At 43.0% G+C, this 18,573-nt stretch overlaps 1 protein-coding gene across 2 annotated transcripts in view; it reads right to left on the bottom strand.

Moving 5' to 3' along the window:
- The window catches only part of si:ch211-200p22.4 (phosphatidylinositol-binding clathrin assembly protein), a 72,755-nt gene extending 56,133 nt beyond the window's left edge, over window positions 1–16,622 (bottom strand). For both annotated transcript variants that reach the window (XM_061066317.1, XM_061066318.1), the window contains exon 1: window positions 15,492–16,622. In XM_061066317.1, coding sequence (XP_060922300.1) covers window positions 15,492–15,621 — 130 coding nt within the window. In that variant the 5' untranslated portion in view covers window positions 15,622–16,622. The remainder of the gene's footprint in view (window positions 1–15,491) is intronic.
- Between the last annotated feature and the right edge of the window lie 1,951 nt (window positions 16,623–18,573).

Here is an 18,573-nt window from a genome sequence, read left to right as displayed (position 1 = left end):
GAGAGGAGTAAGAGATGGACAAACCGAGAGAGATAATGAGATATGAGGGACATGAGTGTCTCTTCATCCAGACAATTTGCAGGGATCCACACACTCTCTCTCTCTCTCTCTCTCTCTCAACAAGCCTCCACCAGCCTCCCTTTATCTCTCCTCTCGTTCCTGGAGTCTTAGGATGAGGCTGAGTTCTTCTTCTACACACCCGGAGCAATTATTCTGGCCACAGACGGAAAAAAATACACATGTTTCAGTCTAACGGTTCTGACCAACACCTCATTGTGCGTTAGAGAGACACTTTAATGTCTTATTTACCTCAACTGTGGAAGGCTTATAGTTATTTTTAAAGGCAGGATTTCCTGACATTTACCCGAGGGGCTGTAGGTGAGAAGGCAAATGTACGACACAGGCAAATAATTTAACGGAATTAACATCAACGTGAAGGAAAGTGACAGGTGCCTCGGCCAAGGATGCTAGGTTTTCACTCCTGAACTTAAAGCAATAGCAAAGCCGGCATTTTAAAAAGGCCACTTCAGACTCTTTAGTCTTTATTCACATAATGGGCCAATAATTAATGAGAAAATTGAATTAGACTACTTTTGGAAACCCTTGAGCATTTGGCATTTCAGAAAGAGTTGATGAGGTTTTTTCTACAATGCAAACTTCAGCCAAATATCGAACCATCCAGGGAGAAGAATCTGTAGATCTGAGATATTTCTGGAGTCTGGACCCAAACAAAGACTTATCAAATGGGTCAGAATGAAATATAACACATATTACATCTCCTCCTCAAACTCCAGTAGGTTGTTGCTGCCTTGCACAAGAAATCATCAGTGTGACTAACACAAACACACACACGAGTAAATGTGATCTCATTCCCAACAGTGGCCGTCTCTGTTCCCGTCTAATCTGAGGACCATTGTTACAGCTCGTGTGTTGACCTCTGGGGCCTTTGATTGGACGACAATAGACCAGACACTTCCTGGTACCGAGGGACCACTGTGCGAGCGCAGGAGAAACCCAGACCCAGCAGGGGAGGAGAGAGTGTGAAGCTGGAGGAGCAGGGACACAACTCACAAGACCCCAGACGGCAATTTATCAATTTACTTTAACACGATGGCTGTTTCTGTGAGTTGGTTTTGTCAGCTGTGCCAGAAAGTAAGCACCTGCAAACCTCAGCGTGAGTTACTGCCTCTGTGTGTGTGTGCATGTGTGTGAGTGTGTGTGTGTGTGAGTGTGAGAGAAGCAGGAGGTAAGATCACGCTGAGGAGGGAAAGGAGGGAGGTGGAGAAAGAGATGACATCTGGCCCAGCTGGTTACTTATCTGAGCTCTCCTCTTGTTTCTTCATCCACATATTTGCTCCCACATATTCACCTGCTCCCAGACAGACACACAAACACAAACACACACACACACACACACACACACACACACACACAGACACACAGACACACACAAACACACACACACACACACACACACACACACAAACTGATCCACTTTAATCTCCTTCTTCATCTCCGGTGATCTGCACACAAACTTGCTTCCTGTGCCTGACTCCATTTCTCTCTCTCTCTGGTGCAGGTTTATATCAGGTTGAACTTCTTCCTTCTCTGCATCTCCTTCATTCAACCATGAAAATCCCCTTTGAGTCGTTGTTTATTAAATGCACCAAGGATTTTTCACCATTAATATGACAACAGATTGTTTAGGTGACGCCATAACGACGGGTGTTGTTATGGCTTTTAAACCTGGCATCAGCTGAGATTGACTCTGGCACGTTTGTATCACTGGAGAGGATTTCCCATCGAGAGCCGACACCAGGATTTGTAAAGTGGGATCTAGATAATTCAACAAGCCTTCTGCTGGGACATGGGGGGGGGGGGGGGGGGGGGCGGTTTAACGCTGAATAACAGACTCGCGATCAGCTCCTCAATCCTCACTTAGCGTCTTTTAAACCCCGGACAGACACAAAGGGACGTGAGCGCCCGACGGGTCCAGCCTCTTCTCTCCAGGGACCATGAAGGAGCCGCTCAGTTTATCATAGCTGAGATTCCTGAGCCTGTGAAGAAATCTGAAAAATCCAAACACTCTGAAGGAACGCGTGACCGACGATGTAATCTCTGAACTTGTGACCTTCCTGCTAAAGGATGCTTTGATACCACGCACTGATAAGGACGCCAAAGTAGCTCCAAAACTAATTTTCTTCACTTAGGTTCTCAGCTACTTTCTCACATATACACAATCATAATTCATACTTGTGAGACTTGGTGACATATCCGAGAAATTGGCAGTTTTAGAGAAGAATTGACAATTCAGGTCGATTCCTCTCAAACTTTGTTGAGAAGTGCCCACAAGTGTATTTTATTTATTCTCTAAATACAATTCACTACACACCAGATTCAGTGTTTTCTGAGAATAAGTAAATGCTCAATGAATTCTCTGGGTTTAGGCCTATTTGGAAGTTTTACCTCACACTTTGGCCTTTTTAACTTTGCGGAACTTATATATATATTCACAAACCCTGCATATATAACCCAGTAGAGGAAGGAAACGCTGAAACTACATCACATCTCCTTTCTAACATTCAGCCGAGGTGTGTGTGTGTTTGTGTGTGTTTGTGTGTGTGCTGTGTACAGCTTCCTCTCGAACTTTGTTGGGTTTCATTTTGGACAAAATGATGCTGCCTGTGAAAGACTAGCTAGCGAGAGCAGACAATTTAATCCCTGGAAAAATGTCTTTAAAGCCAGATTCACTTCTTCATCAACCTCTTCGTTGATCGACTTCAGCTTCAAACACGAGGAATTGATTTCCTTTGCCACAAATGACAGTTTATACATTTCTTTCCAAGCAGGGTTCTGGACTTTAGCTCAAATGAAACAAGCAATAACCTTGGACTCTAAAACAACTACAATGAGCAGTTCTGCTTAGTCATCTAGAACTATTTGTAGATTAAAGAATAAGGGGGAAATAACTGCAATCCCACTCACATGAGTAACACTAGTCTTTTGTACGAGTGGTACATGTATTACAAACGATACTTTCATAAATATCTTTCCAAAAACAGCACCTCCCAGACCTTGAAAACACCTCAAACATTCCCAAACTGGTGCTAATCGGAAATGGTGACTGACCAACTGATACCCAAATACACAATGATTCACTATCCACACTGAGAGTGTGTCTGTGTTTCTCCACATGACTGGACATGACGCGAGAGGACGACTTGAAGGACGAAGTTTCTGAGGAACTCGAACAACCATGAAGTTCCAGGTTCATCCAGGTTTGAAGCCACTAACTGAACAGGAGATAACTGACCTTCATTCACTATCTGCTCAGGTACCGAGGATGCAAACAATAATAACAGACACCACACAGATGAGAAGCCAGACACAGACGGCACCGGGGGGGGGGGGGGGGGGGTGTAGTGGGGGGGGGGGGGGGGTGGCCCCAACCTGTTAAAGATTAACGCTCTGCAGTATCAGCACCTTGTCTGGCATGTATTAGTTAATCTCTTTCTCTGCTCTGTCTGTCTGTCATTCTGTTGGGGGGGGGGGGGGGGGCTGCAGAATGGGTTCGCCTGAAAAGAGGATTCCCGTTTCACCCCCCCGTCCCTCCCTCTTTCTTTCTCCCTGTCTGAAGGGTGTGAACAATCGTACGAGAAATGTAAGCCTGGTAAATGTTCTCTCTTCGTTGTTAGCTTTAAAATCTCAATAAGACGCCATTAAAAAAGAAAAACTCCAGCAGAACCTTCCTGAGAATGTGAAGGTGTCCATCTTGTTTTGTAGTGCGGACACGGCCGGGGGGGGGGGCACCTTCACAGACATTGTGTCACACTCAGTTCTTTCCGTGACGCCTCACTTCACGGCCAATATAGCCTATCCCATAATAGAGGTGATGTCATTGATTTGCATGCATGTTTACATAGTCAGATGACTGCCCAAAAATAACATGGTCATTTGACTGTAGCGTAGCAACATAGCATTTATGACCTACACACAGATTATCATTTTATTCTCAAGCCGTTTTCCTTATCACAAAATTGGACAAAAGCAAATGGAAAATGATTATAATGTGTTTTCTAAAATGTTAAAAGAGGAAATATGCAATTATGGCACAAAGGAGGTTACAAATCATCACCATAGGGAGAAAAATGTGATGCTTTCCTGTTTTTTCCTGTGTTGTTCCAATCCTCCACTTTAATGGAGTCCACAAGGTTTTCAGAATGGCCTTGGTGACCAGCTGCTTTCATGAGCCTCGGTGAAATCAGGGTTTGATTCTTGCAGCTGACGCCTCAGAAACTAAAAGAATACGTCAAAGTGGAGGAACTGGTTTTTCCATTTCAGTGAGGAGAACTGCTCAGTTGTATAGAAGGGATTTTTACTAGGGCTGGGCAACGATTAAAAGTTTTAATCGCGATTAATCGCATGATTTCCCTGATTAATCACGATTAATCGCATTTGTATACGCAAAATCCAATAATGAATGAAAAAGTAGTGTATAGCGCAATTTTATTTTCAATGTTCTGCCACATGAACGAAAGTGCGATAACATTTGTTGTGCAAACACTTTTAACATCAGCATTTAATACAGTAGCAGTTAAATAAAATATTGTTAAATACTGTTCCGCAGCAGTCAGCAACAGACTTTCACAAAATAAAAGCCTGACTTTCACAATAAAACAATAAATAATCAAACCTGAGTTAATGCGAGATAAAATAATTAATCGAGTTAACTCATCACTTGAGTTAACTCGATTAAAACGAGTTAACTTGCCCAGCCCTAATTTTTACACTATATATATATTAATATGTTGTTACCTGCCTATAGTCTGATCCACTTTGTAGGACGAGAGAGAGAGATCAGACGTTTCAACAGAGAATAATGTTCAATTAGTAAATTAAATATCAAATAAAGTTTGAGATAACTAGAGTTCAGTCGATTTATATAACAAATAATCTGCATGTTTGAAAAATATTTGCTCAAATCTGCTGAAAACCAAGCAAACTGAGACCATGAGGAAACCAAATGAATGATTGATTAAAACAGTTAAATAATTGTTAGTTGTGCTTAAGTACACTTTGATTAACATTTGAACAGTCTATCCTCTCTATAGTCTATACCTAGAATTCAGAAGGGATCTTTCGTTAAAGTTTGAATTGAATAAAAGAATGATCCAGAGCAGTAAGGTAGACTTCAAAATGAGTTCCCTAGCAGCAGATCAGTGCTGGGTATATCTGCCAAATCTGAGTTTTGGCATCGGAAGCCGAGCACAAGTTAGATCAGAGCAGGAGTGAGGTGGCAGACAGGGAGGAGAGAGAGGGTGGGAGGAATGAGATGATGAGCCTGGGAGAAAGAGAGAGGGGGAGAAACTGACAACAAGGAAGAGAGGGAGAGAAGCGGGAGAAGAGGTAAAAAAAAGACAAGAGTGTCACTAAAAGTCGATCTATTAATAGACCGGCTCTGGTTCTTGAGCTTTCATTCTTCCCTTGAGGTTGTGAGTAAGAGTTGTGTCGCCTCCCCTTTTGTGCCCCCCCCGTCTCTTTGAGTCACACGGAGGGAAAGATGGAGAGACAGTGGGAAAAAGAGACGGAGACAAACGGCTCTGTCCTCATGGGGGGGGATTCGGGAAAGCTTGTCAAGTGAAGAGGATTCGAGTCTGTTGCTTTGCACGTCTCGGCGAGTGTGTCACCGCGGCAACGTCTGGAGGGAACGTCTACCGATGTCTGTCAGAGGAGAAGAGTGACACCGAGGGAGAGAGTGGCAGACACACACACACACACACACACAGACACACACACAGACACAGACACACACAGGTAGAGAAAACAAGCAGTAGAACCAACCAAAACCTCTTGAAGAGAACACGGCTAAAAATAAACCGAGATCAGACCGGGACGGCAACAGAAGCACTGAATGTTCCCAAACACACAAACACACACAAAACCAGTTAAAAACCACGTACTCTCATGACCTAACACAACAACTGTGTGAGTGTGTAGTCTTCCCTCTCTTCATAGTTAGTTATAGTCGTGCAGGGAAAAGTCACAGCGAGGTTTCCTATGAGGAGGAAACTTAAAACCCCAAAGTAAATCAGTGAAGTTTCCCCGGATAAATGAAAGTGAAAATAAATCAAACAGTGTAATTCTTAGTGTGCAGATGATTGCACTTCCAGATCTGTGACAGCACTTGATGAATAATAAATAAAAGTCCTACAAGCACACTCTCGTTTTAGCCCACTTGCAGGAATTTACGGCATAAATTAGCAAAACGCTAGCTGGAGGCTTGTTTTATCATTATTGTCAATGCACAGAGAGAAACTGGATGTATGTTTAAAAAGGAGAAATATAATATTTTTCAGTGTTTTCTCCCTTTAGTGGGTTGTATAGGTTTTTCATGTAGAAGTTTTCTGTCTATCAATAAGTTTATCAAAGCTTTAACCACTGAAAACAGCTGGAAACAAGACTATTAAAACCTGTAAGAATTAATGTAACTGCAGAGATCGGTGATAATTCTCTGTGGGTTCATCACAACTAATGACACTTTTTACATTACACACAGTCATTTGGTCCATTTCTAATATTAAAATATTGATTAGCGCAGCTGTAATTTCCTGATGACACGTTACAGAAGCACTTCTGTGCAGTAGCAGAATGTTGAATTATCGTTTTCTCGTCAATAACGACTTCTAAGGAACGTTTATAATCCAGATGTTCTCCATATGAACTAGTAACCTCTGAAAGTGCAAAGTCGCATCATCCTTTCTGAACGTTAAGTGACGAGATGAACGACTGAAGGAGCAGAAAGGGACTTGGGATGATGAGGATCTAAAATGTGGTTAACCCGATTATTTTTATAATAATTAATGAGCACAAGATGGGGGGGGGGGGAATGCACGAGTGGACTTATGCAAAAGGAAAATAATTAGGTTGGGACTTTCAAGAACTAACATGACTAATGCAATGTAAGCGCGCCAGGCGCCAGCGAATGTTGAAAGCCAACCAAGTCTTTAAGTAATGTAAGAAATATTTTATAGATGCTGAATTATGTATTACACCCTTAATAAAAAGCTGACTGCGGATTCTCATGAGCTTCAGTGTGAAATGTGGGTTTGCAGTGGACGTGTCTTATTACTTGCACTAAGGAGGTTATGGTTTACGCCCCTGTAGGTTTGTTTGCTCATCGGTTTGTGTGTTTGTTTGGTATTTAGCAGGATTACACAATAACTACCTGACAGATTACGACACAACTTGGTAGAAGGATGTGAGACGTGTCAGGAAAGAGTCCAGCAAAGTTTGTCATGGATCCAGACAAAAGGGTGCAGGGAATTTTCTTTCTCTTTCAGTATTAACTTAGAACCAGTCAACAGTCTCTTACCTTCATAAACATGGGAAAACAAAAACTACTGCTTCTGCTCGACTTATTGCAGAGCTCTTGACCCCGGAATAGTTTTTCAATGCACTCCCTCAACTGTGAATGTGCCCTGAAAGTACTCTCCTATATCCAATCTGTCCATTTCTCTGTTGGTTGGTTGGTTTGATCGACAGCAGGAATACAAATCATTGGCGTGGATCCCGGTGGACACAAGTCATTTCTTATTGTTTTCTTTAGCATTGCGAGACAGGGCGGGTTGTTTGTTTTCCAGGTTCCTGATATCCATGAGCCGTGTGCTACTTCTCGGGGATTCAAATAATAAAAATCCAGATCTAGTGGATTTGAGATCATGTGGATTCAGGAGAAAATCCACAGTTTATATGCATCTTCGATAGTTTTAGAGCTAAGTCCGAATGAACTTGACGGATTTGGGGCAGAAATGAAAAGAATCTGTTGAGCGTTGCTGCAGGTGCGAGTTCTCTTTCCCTCTGCAGCCGAGTGAAACTGATTCCACAACACACTTGCAGGGACTGAAGCTCTCTCTGGGCTGGGTCTATCTCCGCTCGGCAGCCAGGGAGGGGCCCCCCCGCTCTGTTTAGATAGCAGTGCACACACCTACAATCACTAAAGACACAGTCACTAACCAGCTCCGCCCTGCAGCCGCTCTATCAGGGCTGGAATCAATGCAACACAAATATCAGGAAATACGCCCGGGAGTATTTGGATCCTTAAATACCCGTTAAAACACATCGAGCCTTTTCATTTCCCCGACTGCTTTGGCTGGTGGTATTTCAGTCGATGGCAATTAATCACTCAATGAGAGCACGCTGTCCAATGAGAGAACAGACGAGTGGAGAATAGAAAGGCACAACGTGAGAGAACTCAAACTATGGGGAAGAATAAAGGCAAATTCAAATAACGTATAAAGAAACCTAATTTTTAGTGGTTTTCTTTAAGATTTTTTGAAAAGAGCCTTAAATCCTTAAATTAAAGACAAATAACTAGGGCTGGGCAAGTTAACTCGTTTAATCGAGTTAACTCAAGTGATGAGTTAACTCGATTGTTTATCCGCCAATTATTTTCTTTTTTCCTGTTCTGCAGCAGTCAGCAACAGACTTTCACAAAATAAAAGCCTGACTTTCACAATAAAACAATAAATAATCAAACCTGAGTTAATGCCAGATAAAATAATTAATCGAGTTAACTCATCACTTGAGTTAACTCGATTAAAACGAGTTAACTTGCCCAGCCCTGCAAATAACGTATAAGGAAACTGAATTTTTAAAGTTTTTTTGAAAAGAGGGTAAAACTGAAGCTGTGCGATTTGACCAAACCCACATATCGTGATGGTCGTTCCGTATCCTGATGATGACACATCCCATCACTCGTTACTCCTACCTCTGCTCGAGCATGTAAACTGGGACCATGTCTTTGCCGATGTAAGTTGTACCAGCAGCTGTTGTCTACTTCCATCTTCGGGATGCTTTGCCATATGTTGTGCCGCGGGGCGAAAGCCTTTTGTGTAACGTCTGAGTCTGAGGTTTGTTTTCTCCACTGCACTTTAGTGGTTCTCGTCTGGCGACTCCGTTCGTACGGTTTGACAAGATTCATGCAGAGGTTGTAAAAGAGGTTAATGGCGTTTTGTGTCTGTCGTGGCAGAACTCACGCTGCATCTCATTCTGTCTCGGAGGGTCGGAGTCCTTCTCCTCTTTGGAATAATCCAGTTCTGTGTTACCTTCACTGCTGTTTTGTTTGTGTTGCCTTCATGCAGATTCTCCGTCAATCCATTATAGGCTCTACTTTTGAATCCATGAAATGTATGCACAGTGTGTTTAAGAACTGTTTCCCACACAGTTCTTTCTGAATCGCTGTAAACCGACTCACATACCGTCCAAATACTTCAGTCTGAACCGAACGTTTAAATCACAGATGGTGACCGGCTTGAAAGTGAAAGAAAAAAAGAAAGAAGAAGTGGAAAGAAACTACCAATGCACCAGCAGTTATTTAAAATACGTTATCTCATGGGTAATTCTTACAACCTCAATGGGACTTGGCCATGAATCCACTTCTGTTTAAATCCTATTCATTATGGTAAAAGGGAAATGTTTGTGTAGCCATCCCAGAAAGACCAGATCTACACACACACCCATGCACACATACCACTTAAGTGCATTCCAGCAAACACACCCACATGTAACACACAAATAAAAATGTATGTGTACACATGTGGCACGGATCTGAAACTCCATGGAGACTGAAACACAAGTCACGTAAACCTGTACAACAACCTACTGTATATACCCCCCCACCCCGCACCCCCTGTGGTCCACACAGAGCACCACATTAATTTGTTTTGTCTAACCTAGTTTTAAGGGTTTAGCTAAAACTGGTGCAACACAATATGATGTCAGAGGAGCTTAGCGAGCCGTTAAAAACAATACCTCAACTCTGGCTGCTTACTGTAAAAAAGAATGAAAAGCATCAGCATCAGCATCAATCAAACCAAAGTCCACAAACATGTGCATGAATGTCCTTGTCCACATGTTTATCTTAAAATAGATCTTAGCTGTGTTGAATCTGCGCTACCTGCACTTTTAACAGTCTTCATTCCACGCACACGGACAATGCATCTGGTTACCGCCAGCAGAGCAAACATAAAAAAGGTCAAAAACATGTCACATGTTTCCTGGCAACAAAATGCTTCAACGCAATTACTCACCAGCACGGAGGCCACTCAACGAGCGCTGCAGCCGTTAGAGACACGACAAGAATGTGTGATTGGGATTCTTTAGTGAACCCAACCGGGGATATCTATTTTTACCTTTCTGAAAGTGTTTTATTTTTCCAAGTTGCCATTCTCAAAGATGGGCTAAAGGCTTATTACAGGGCAGGGGGAGACAGAACAATTGTTCAAATGTGGATAACAATGCACATTGTTCCCCGGTCTTTTCACAGAGCGTTATGTGTGCGAGGGTTATTGTTGGATCGCAAGTTTGGGAAAATCACAAAAGATCGTGAGATGTAATCCTCCCGTCAGCTGCAGTGTTGACACAGGAGGTGGAAAAGGAGGTTTTCACTTCATTTGAAGAATCATTTCTAAATTTGGCCTCACACTGTCTGGCTTGTCACATATGAGTCATCATCCTGCTCTGAAATCCCATTGAGGAATTTTTAGAGAATCACCAAACTTTCAATCCTGCTGTACGAGCCATTACACGACGGATGAGAAGTAAAACTTTTGGTGTTCAGACAACTGAAAACAAAGCAGCTTAAAATCAATTCAATTTCAAATTTATATTTATAATTTTGTGTCAGTTTTGATAGAATAAAGCACCAAACCATTTTGAATTAAATTTCTTCTTTCACTGGCTTCTTCTCGGCAGCATTTCCACCGAAGGCTCATGGGTATTAGAGAATTAAAACTCATCCACTGACACATAACATGATTTCACAGAAACTGAATCTAAATTAACATAAATCTGTATTATCTAGAATAGCCATGTGTTTCTGTGTGTAGTAACACACTGAGGAAATGGATATAAAGAACGGGGGGGAAACACAAAAGAACCCATGACTGCTACAGTCAGATTCACACTTCACAGTGAAAGTCCTTCTTGTGGGTTTCTTCCTGAATCTCTCTGTCTCGCTTGATTTCCCCTCGACTCTCATCTTCCCCCCCCCTTCCTCTCATTCGCTGCTTTGAAGACGATGAAGACCACATTTCGGACGAAGGAGACACGTGGTGTGGAGGAGACGTGAAGAGGCCACGGAGAGTGCATCAGGCCCGAGGAGCGCCAGGGATCGAACTCACTCATCGGTTCAGTCACACCTTCGTTAATGTGACTCCAGTGGCTCTCACATGACAAGCAGGAGATGTTAAGGTGTGACTTTCTCACAAAGGGTTAAGTGCTGGAGGATCCAGTCGTTCAGTGGAGCAGCTAAATGGAAACTAGTGATTAAAACATGTTCCATTAGCTGGATTGTTATAACGATTCATCAGTGTTTCATTCACTAGCTCGAAGAAACACACAGTTCAAGTGCATTATCAAAGGCTGTGGAAACTATCCACCATCCAACTCGTAGACTAAAGCCCACTTCACACAAAACCGTTGGCTGGTGTATCGCCATGACAACAGGTTGAGGGGCAAACTGGACTCGAGTGTAAATGTCACAACTTCCCACTGATTACCTCCAGTGAGGTGGTTCGCCATTGTCTAATTTCTACTGCTTCAGTTTTTATAATGAAGCTAAAAGAATGTGAACGGCTCTCGTGAACAACAGAACTCAGTGGAGCGCCATGATGAAAACTTAATTGATGAGGCGTTTGTCCGAATCTGTGTCGAAAAAACATCACTTAGCTAAAGGATGGATTAAAAACACACAATATCTCTCACTTTGACAAACGGTGAGCAGGTGGGCGAGCAGACACAGACGTCCGAGCAGCGTTTGCCCGCCCAATTGATTTTTACGATGATAATCTCCATAAATAGAAGAGCTATTCAACACTGATGGAGAGTTCTCGTCATTTTTGCATAAAGCCCAAATCGAGACACTAAATGGATTTGAAACTGGAGATATATGGCACATATCAAAACCAGTTCTCCTCAGCAATAATAAACGTGATCAATGGTCAATGTTCTTTAGCTTCATAACCGTGGTTAAGATTCCAGGAGTTCCTGGGTTTCTTCCTGAATAAATGGCAAGCAAACAATTCCTTGGATTATAGACTTCCAAGCTGGATCACATGCTGGATGGATGGATGGATGGATGGATGGATGGATGGATGGATGGATGGATGGATGGATGGATGGATGGATGGATGGCAGGTGGATCTGCCAACTGCACCTTTGCCTCTCGAAGCCTCTCTGCTCAGGCCGGTAGCATCTTGCTTCCAGATGAATCTTCACTGTGCCAACATCCAGTGGGATTGGACCACGGTTTGGCCGCGGTTTCTAAATCCATCTCCAACGTGTCAGCAGGAACAGCTTCTGGTTAAATTGGACTTCTCCTCATCGCTGTTGATGCTCAACGTGTTTACACTCAGACTTCTGCAGTTGTTAGGCAACTCACAGTGGAATTACAGCATTTGATGGAGGAATATTTAGTTTTTTAACCATGGCCGCTGATAGATCTGGACTCTGATTGGAAGGTGGAAGGTGTGGATTTACTTTAAGTAGCGCTAAATTAAATTAATGCTTAGATAACGCTCTAATAATCACTGATAGCAGCTTCTCTCACAAATAGATCTTCTGCTTTTCTCTTAACTGTACTAGAGAGACTTTAATGATGAAAAGTAAGAGCAGGGATTTCTTTTTAAGACAAAAAGGGAAACGTTACTGCGATGTCTTCAGAGCAAGTATTAATGTTTAGACTGATTAGAGAAGATGGGCGAGTATGTCAATGTCGAACTAGCTAACCTGGCTTTGTTCATGACTTTATGATAGTTGGCTTGTTGTCAGCCTCCCTGGCTTGAGACCAACAACCTAACAAACCAACAACCCTGAATGCCCGACAATCCTGGAATTTACCTTCATGGAAAAATCCTCAAACGGACAAACACCCATGCCGTGCACCCCCCACTGACCGCTCCACCTGCAGCACGGAGGTCCTTGCTCTCGCTAAAAGAAATCAATATCCCACAATGATTAAGCTCAACGTGGCGTATTGAGTGTTCAGGTCCGGCCAAGTTCACAGAGGAGCGGGAGACAATACAGGACTGTAGTTGAACGTCAGCAGCTGAGTCTTGGGAGCGAGTGGTGAGGAGGAGGAGGAGGAGGAGGAGGAGGAGGAGGAGGAGGAGGAGGAGGAGGAGGAGGAGGAGGAGGAGGAGGAGGAGGAGGAGGAGGAGGAGGAGGAGGAGGAGTTGACGGATGTGAGGCAGCTGAGCCGAACCATCGATCAAACATCTGTGTCTCGTGGCCGACAAAGCCAGTTCCCAGAATCAGAGCCTCAGCACATTTGGTCCCAGTCATGCCTCACACAAGAGCAAGCATTATTTATTTATTAAGCACATGGCCCGACGTGACTCGTTCCTGCTTTTAATTAATATATTCATCCATTCACTCCTCATTTCTGCAAGCTTCGACACGACTCAGAGTAACTTCAGTGTCACTTCAACGCCACGTTACGGATTTAAACTGTGAAAATCAGGAAATGAGTCGAGTGGAACGAAAGAGTCCAAACGAGAGGATTATTGGGTGCATGTGTTATTTTTGCTGACTTCATTCTGCTCCGCACCTGCAGGTTCCCTGTGAGAAATGTCGCCTCCAAAAAAAAATAAAGGCCACCAAAGCTGCCTCGTGAGAAAATATGAAGCCTGTGCAATTGTGCTCTCACGCCATCTGTGAGATTTCAGAGCACGACTCCGTCTTTCTGTCTCTCGGTGGAGACGAGGTGGACACACACCGTCCTTCCTGGAGCGAGCGCCTGATGAAAGACCTGCTCGCTGTCACTTGTGTCACTTGTGTTACTTGTGTTACTTGTTGTGTCATCTCCGTCTGCGTCTTGATGTGTGTACGACAGGAACCTGACCTCACTTAAAGCACAAGATGGTTTAAAAGGAAGAGGAATTAATCGTCAAGGGAACGGAGAAAAGTTTGTCCTGCTAGAATCAGTGGAGCAATGATAAGTCACTCAATTCAGACTCAAAACAATCTTAAAAAAGGTCATTTATCAGGGAAAACCTTGAGGGTTTACTTTCAATGTTTTCTTATCACTGTAAATGTTCTGTCTTTTAGGCGTCAAATGTCAAATGTTTTGTTTCCAGTTCCTGATATGTGAGGGTTTAAAGCTTTATCTTCAAATGAACCATTTAAAAGACGTCACCTTGGGTCTGGAACACTGTGACGAGCATTTATCAGATTGAAGACATTGTTATGGATAAAAAAACTGAGAATATCACGTCAGGAAAACTAAAATCACTCAGTAGAGCCCATAACTCCACCAGGGTCCAACACTGCCCTTAAATTAGCACCAAATTCCAATCACTCATATTATGAAGCCCCCTAAATATGCCTGACTTTAGAAGAAAAAAAATCAAGATTCATGAATTATTCTCGGAAATAACAGGCTCCACAACATTTGGTGGAAATCTTTTCAGTGGTGTTCTGCGTGATCCTCCTGAACAACCAGCAAATCAAGTAAAACAAGCAACAAACCAAACAAACAGGAGTTATTACAGATAGTTTCAACTTCAACCAAAGTTTACAATCAATCAAAAGTAGACACGTTAATCAATCAGGAAAGAAAACACTAATTGAACAGTAAAATCTGATGGTCAATCACTTCAGGGACTTTATTCTGTCACGTCTCTTATTTGAGGATGAAAATCAAAGAGACAATTTAAAACATGTTGAGAAGAATTGCATCACTCGAGCTAATATGACTAATGTTCCAGCTATTGTCTCATTTCCTTATTAATAAAGGTGAACAGGCCGGGTTGGGAAACAGTAGAGATGACGATTCACAGCCAGGTTGTGTGAAGGAATGTGTGTAACTCGACAACCAAACCACAACTCTAACCACAATTCACATCTTACCACTAAACTTAACCAGGAGACATCAAGTTTGTCCTCATTAGGACGAGGCTTTGGTCCTAATGAGGTCCTGACAAGTCACTGTTTATCCTAGAAGAGTGTGTGTCCCTATGCTACACACACGGATAAACACACACACACACATACACACTACATGAAATACCACATTCCATCTCCTTAGCCCTTATCAGGACTTATCAACCCCAACAACTGGTATCTAAACCTCACCTGACCACAAACCAGAACCAGGACCTCAGAGATGAGACTGAGCCTCATCAGGACCAGGTTGTGGTCTCCAGGAGGTCCTGACAAGTCAGTGTGTATCCTAGAAGAGTGTGTGTCCCTATGCTACACACACACAGATAAACACACACACACACACTACAATACCACATTCCCTCTCCTTAGCCTTTTACTATCCTTATCAGGACTTATCAACCACAAACCAGAACCAGAACCTCAGAGATGGAACTGAGCCTCATCAGGACCAGGTTGTGGTCTCCATGAGGTCCTGGAAAGTGTCCTAAAGAGGCCAGCTACACACAGATACACACAGACAGACACACACAGGGGTGGAGGGTACTCACAGTCCAGGTGCTTCTTCTTGGGGCCGCTGACTTCGTGCGTGGTGGCCTTGCACACCGCCTTGCTGATGGCCGACCCGGTCATGCTGTGCTGGGCTGCAGCGATCCGGTCCGTAATGGATTGGCCTGACATCTCTTTATTATTCCTTTCCTCTTCCTCTTCTTCTTCTCCTCTTCTTCAGTTCAATCCGCACGACACCGACCCGATCACCGGATCAAGCTCCCCGGGACGTCCCTCTCTCCAGGCGGATCTGAACCAGACGAGTTCTTCTTCTTCTTCCTCTTCCTCTCTCCACTGATGTCGCAAGCGAGACACAAAGCTTGTTTGGTGACAGAGGACAAGTCCACAATCAATTCTGCCGGAGGATGTAAAGTCCACACGGGGACACCGAGCACCGCGGGGGGGGTGTTAGCTGCCGCTGCAGACCGGGAACCCGGAGCGAGTCCCGCGGGGGACTTGGTAAACACTGCGGGGGGCTCCGTGGATCCTAATAACCATCGCTACCGGGCTGATGTGACCTGGGGACCGGGTTAGCAGGAGGAACGAGTCGGTAGCACGAAGAAGTGACAAAGATCCGCTGGAAATCAAAGCTCCGACCGCGGGAGGAGGAGGAGGAATGTCCCCGGACCAGAGGCTCGAGTTCCGGGCTCCACGTCAACTTGTTAGCCTGCGCCGCGGCTAGCTAGCACCGCTGGCCGGGTAAAGTGGGAGCGAAACCGGCCCAAAGGTGGGAAAAGTCCCCGAAGACCGAGCGGGACATGCCCCGGAGCTCACACGACGGGAGGGTGGGACTGACAGCCCGGGGAAGGCGCTGGTTCCCCCTGGGGGAGAGGGACGGTGTTAGCTGGGAAGCTAGCCAGGGAGGGGAAGCTAACCAGCCGGGTGAGAGGCGGAGGTCTGGCCGGGGAGCAGAGCCGGAGACCCGGGTACGTTACGAGCCGCAGCCCCCTCCTGTCACGGTGCTCGGGCTGGCTGGGTGCTGTCCTCCGGGCGGCTGGCTCCACGTCAGCGGCTCGTTGCGGGTGGATGAGTCGGGGTTTTGCTCCTCGGTTGTCCCGGTCCTGGACGGGGTCTCTGCCGGTGTCTCTGCCGCGGAGGGGACGCTGTCTCTGGCTCCACCGGACACAAAATGGACGCGTGGAAAATCAGCTGATCTCACAACCCTGATGCGTTCACGGACCTCCGGGGGGCTCGGATTCTGGGAAACCGAGGTACAGTCACATGACGTGCGTTCAGGATCCGGTTCTTCTCCAGACGTGGAAAAAGTTCTGAATTTCTTTGTTTCAAATCAAAATCTGTTTATTGAAGGATTTTCAATATATATAAGTGCAGTGCTGAATGGACGTTACAGAGACAGGAGGTAAACATGATTACAACAGTCAACACCAATGTGTCCAGACAGACATGGATTTGGCAATATAACTTCAGGAACAAACAAAACAAAAACAAAAACACAAGGTAACAACAGAAAAAAAAGAAAAACAGAAAAGAAATATATCAAATAAAATATTCAAACGAATTTCTTAGTTTCAAGTAAAAAAAAGCGAGTTAAACTCTGTGAAAGTTTTTAATTTAGGCTTATTTCTCCATTGTGGGATTAATAAAGGATTACCTTATTGTATATATAGTTTAACTTTGATTTAGCTTTTAAATCAATCTTATCTTATCTCATCAAGTTTAGTTAAGCTTTAAATCAGTCATATCTTATTTTATTTGATCTTATCTTGTCTTATTTGATTTTGGGAAACCGAGGTACAGTCACATGACGTGCGTTCAGGATCCGGTTCTTCTCCAGACGAGGGGAAAAGTTCTGAATTTCTTTGTTTCAAGTTAAAAAAAAAGCGAATTGAACTCTGTGAAAGTTTTTAGTTTAGGTTAATTTCTCCATTGTGGGATTAATAAAGGATTACCTTGTTTATATGTAGTTTCAGTGGTGGGAAGTAACAAAGTAGAAATACTTTGTTATTGTACTTAAGTAGATTTTTCACATATCTGTGCTTTACTTGAGTACTTCTTTTCCTGACGACTTTTTACTTTTACTCGTTACATTTGAGCACAAATATCTGTACTTTCTACTTCTTACATTCTCAAACTGGCTCGTTACTTGAGCAGCGGAGGTTGGCGCAGCACTCCTCTACGCACTCTCTCTCTCTCTCTCTCTCATCTAGGGTTCAAAATTTGTAAAATTATACATTATATTCATATTGTTGTTATAATTTTTCAGTCAGTTGAGATAAATCTTGAGGTACAGTCACATGACGTGCGTTCAGGATCCAGTTATTCTTCAGACGAGGGAAAAAGTTGTGAATTTCTTTGTTTTAAGTTAAAAAAAGCGAATTGAACTCTGTGAAAGTTTTTAGTTTAGGCTAATATCTCCATTGTGGGATTAATAAAGGATTACCTTATTGTATATATGTAGTTTAACTTTGATTTAGCTTTTAAATCAATCTTATAGATAGATAGATAGATAGATAGATAGATAGATAGATAGATAGATAGATAGATAGATAGATAGATAGATAGATAGATAGATAGAAAGATAGATAGATAGATAGATAGATAGATAGATAGATAGATAGATAGATAGATAGATAGATAGATAGATAGATAGATAGATTACTTTATTCATCCCCGAAGGGAAATTAAGTTGTCATAGCAGCCGGTATATTTGAATACAATAAAGTACAATACAATAGAATAAAATAAAAAATATTGAGGTAGAAAGAATAAAAAACAGAAACACAAGATAAATAGGTAGATAAGGTAGAGTGGCAAGATGATGGTAATAGTACTGATGATATGATGGTAATGTTATTGTTAGACAGTATATAAAAATAGTACAGTATATCTTATCAAGTTTAGTTAAGCTTCTTAATCAATCGTATCTTATTTTATTTGACCTTAACTTGTCTTATCTAAATTAAGATTGATAAGGTTTCCGATTTGAATCCAACACAGTGCACACCTTACAAATTGTAGTCACGATTGATTTTTATTTTTTTATGATATTGCAAAGGCGCAAAGACACGAAACCTTTATCAGAGTAATATGTCATTTTATTTTATATGAGCTTGTGCAAGCTGA

The sequence above is a fragment of the Limanda limanda genome, chromosome 22, assembly GCF_963576545.1.
Source record: "Limanda limanda chromosome 22, fLimLim1.1, whole genome shotgun sequence".
In the NCBI taxonomy this organism is placed as follows: Eukaryota; Metazoa; Chordata; class Actinopteri; order Pleuronectiformes; family Pleuronectidae; genus Limanda; species Limanda limanda.
The sequence above is the reverse complement of the archived record's forward strand: the minus strand, read 5'-3'. Positions and strand labels throughout refer to the sequence as shown.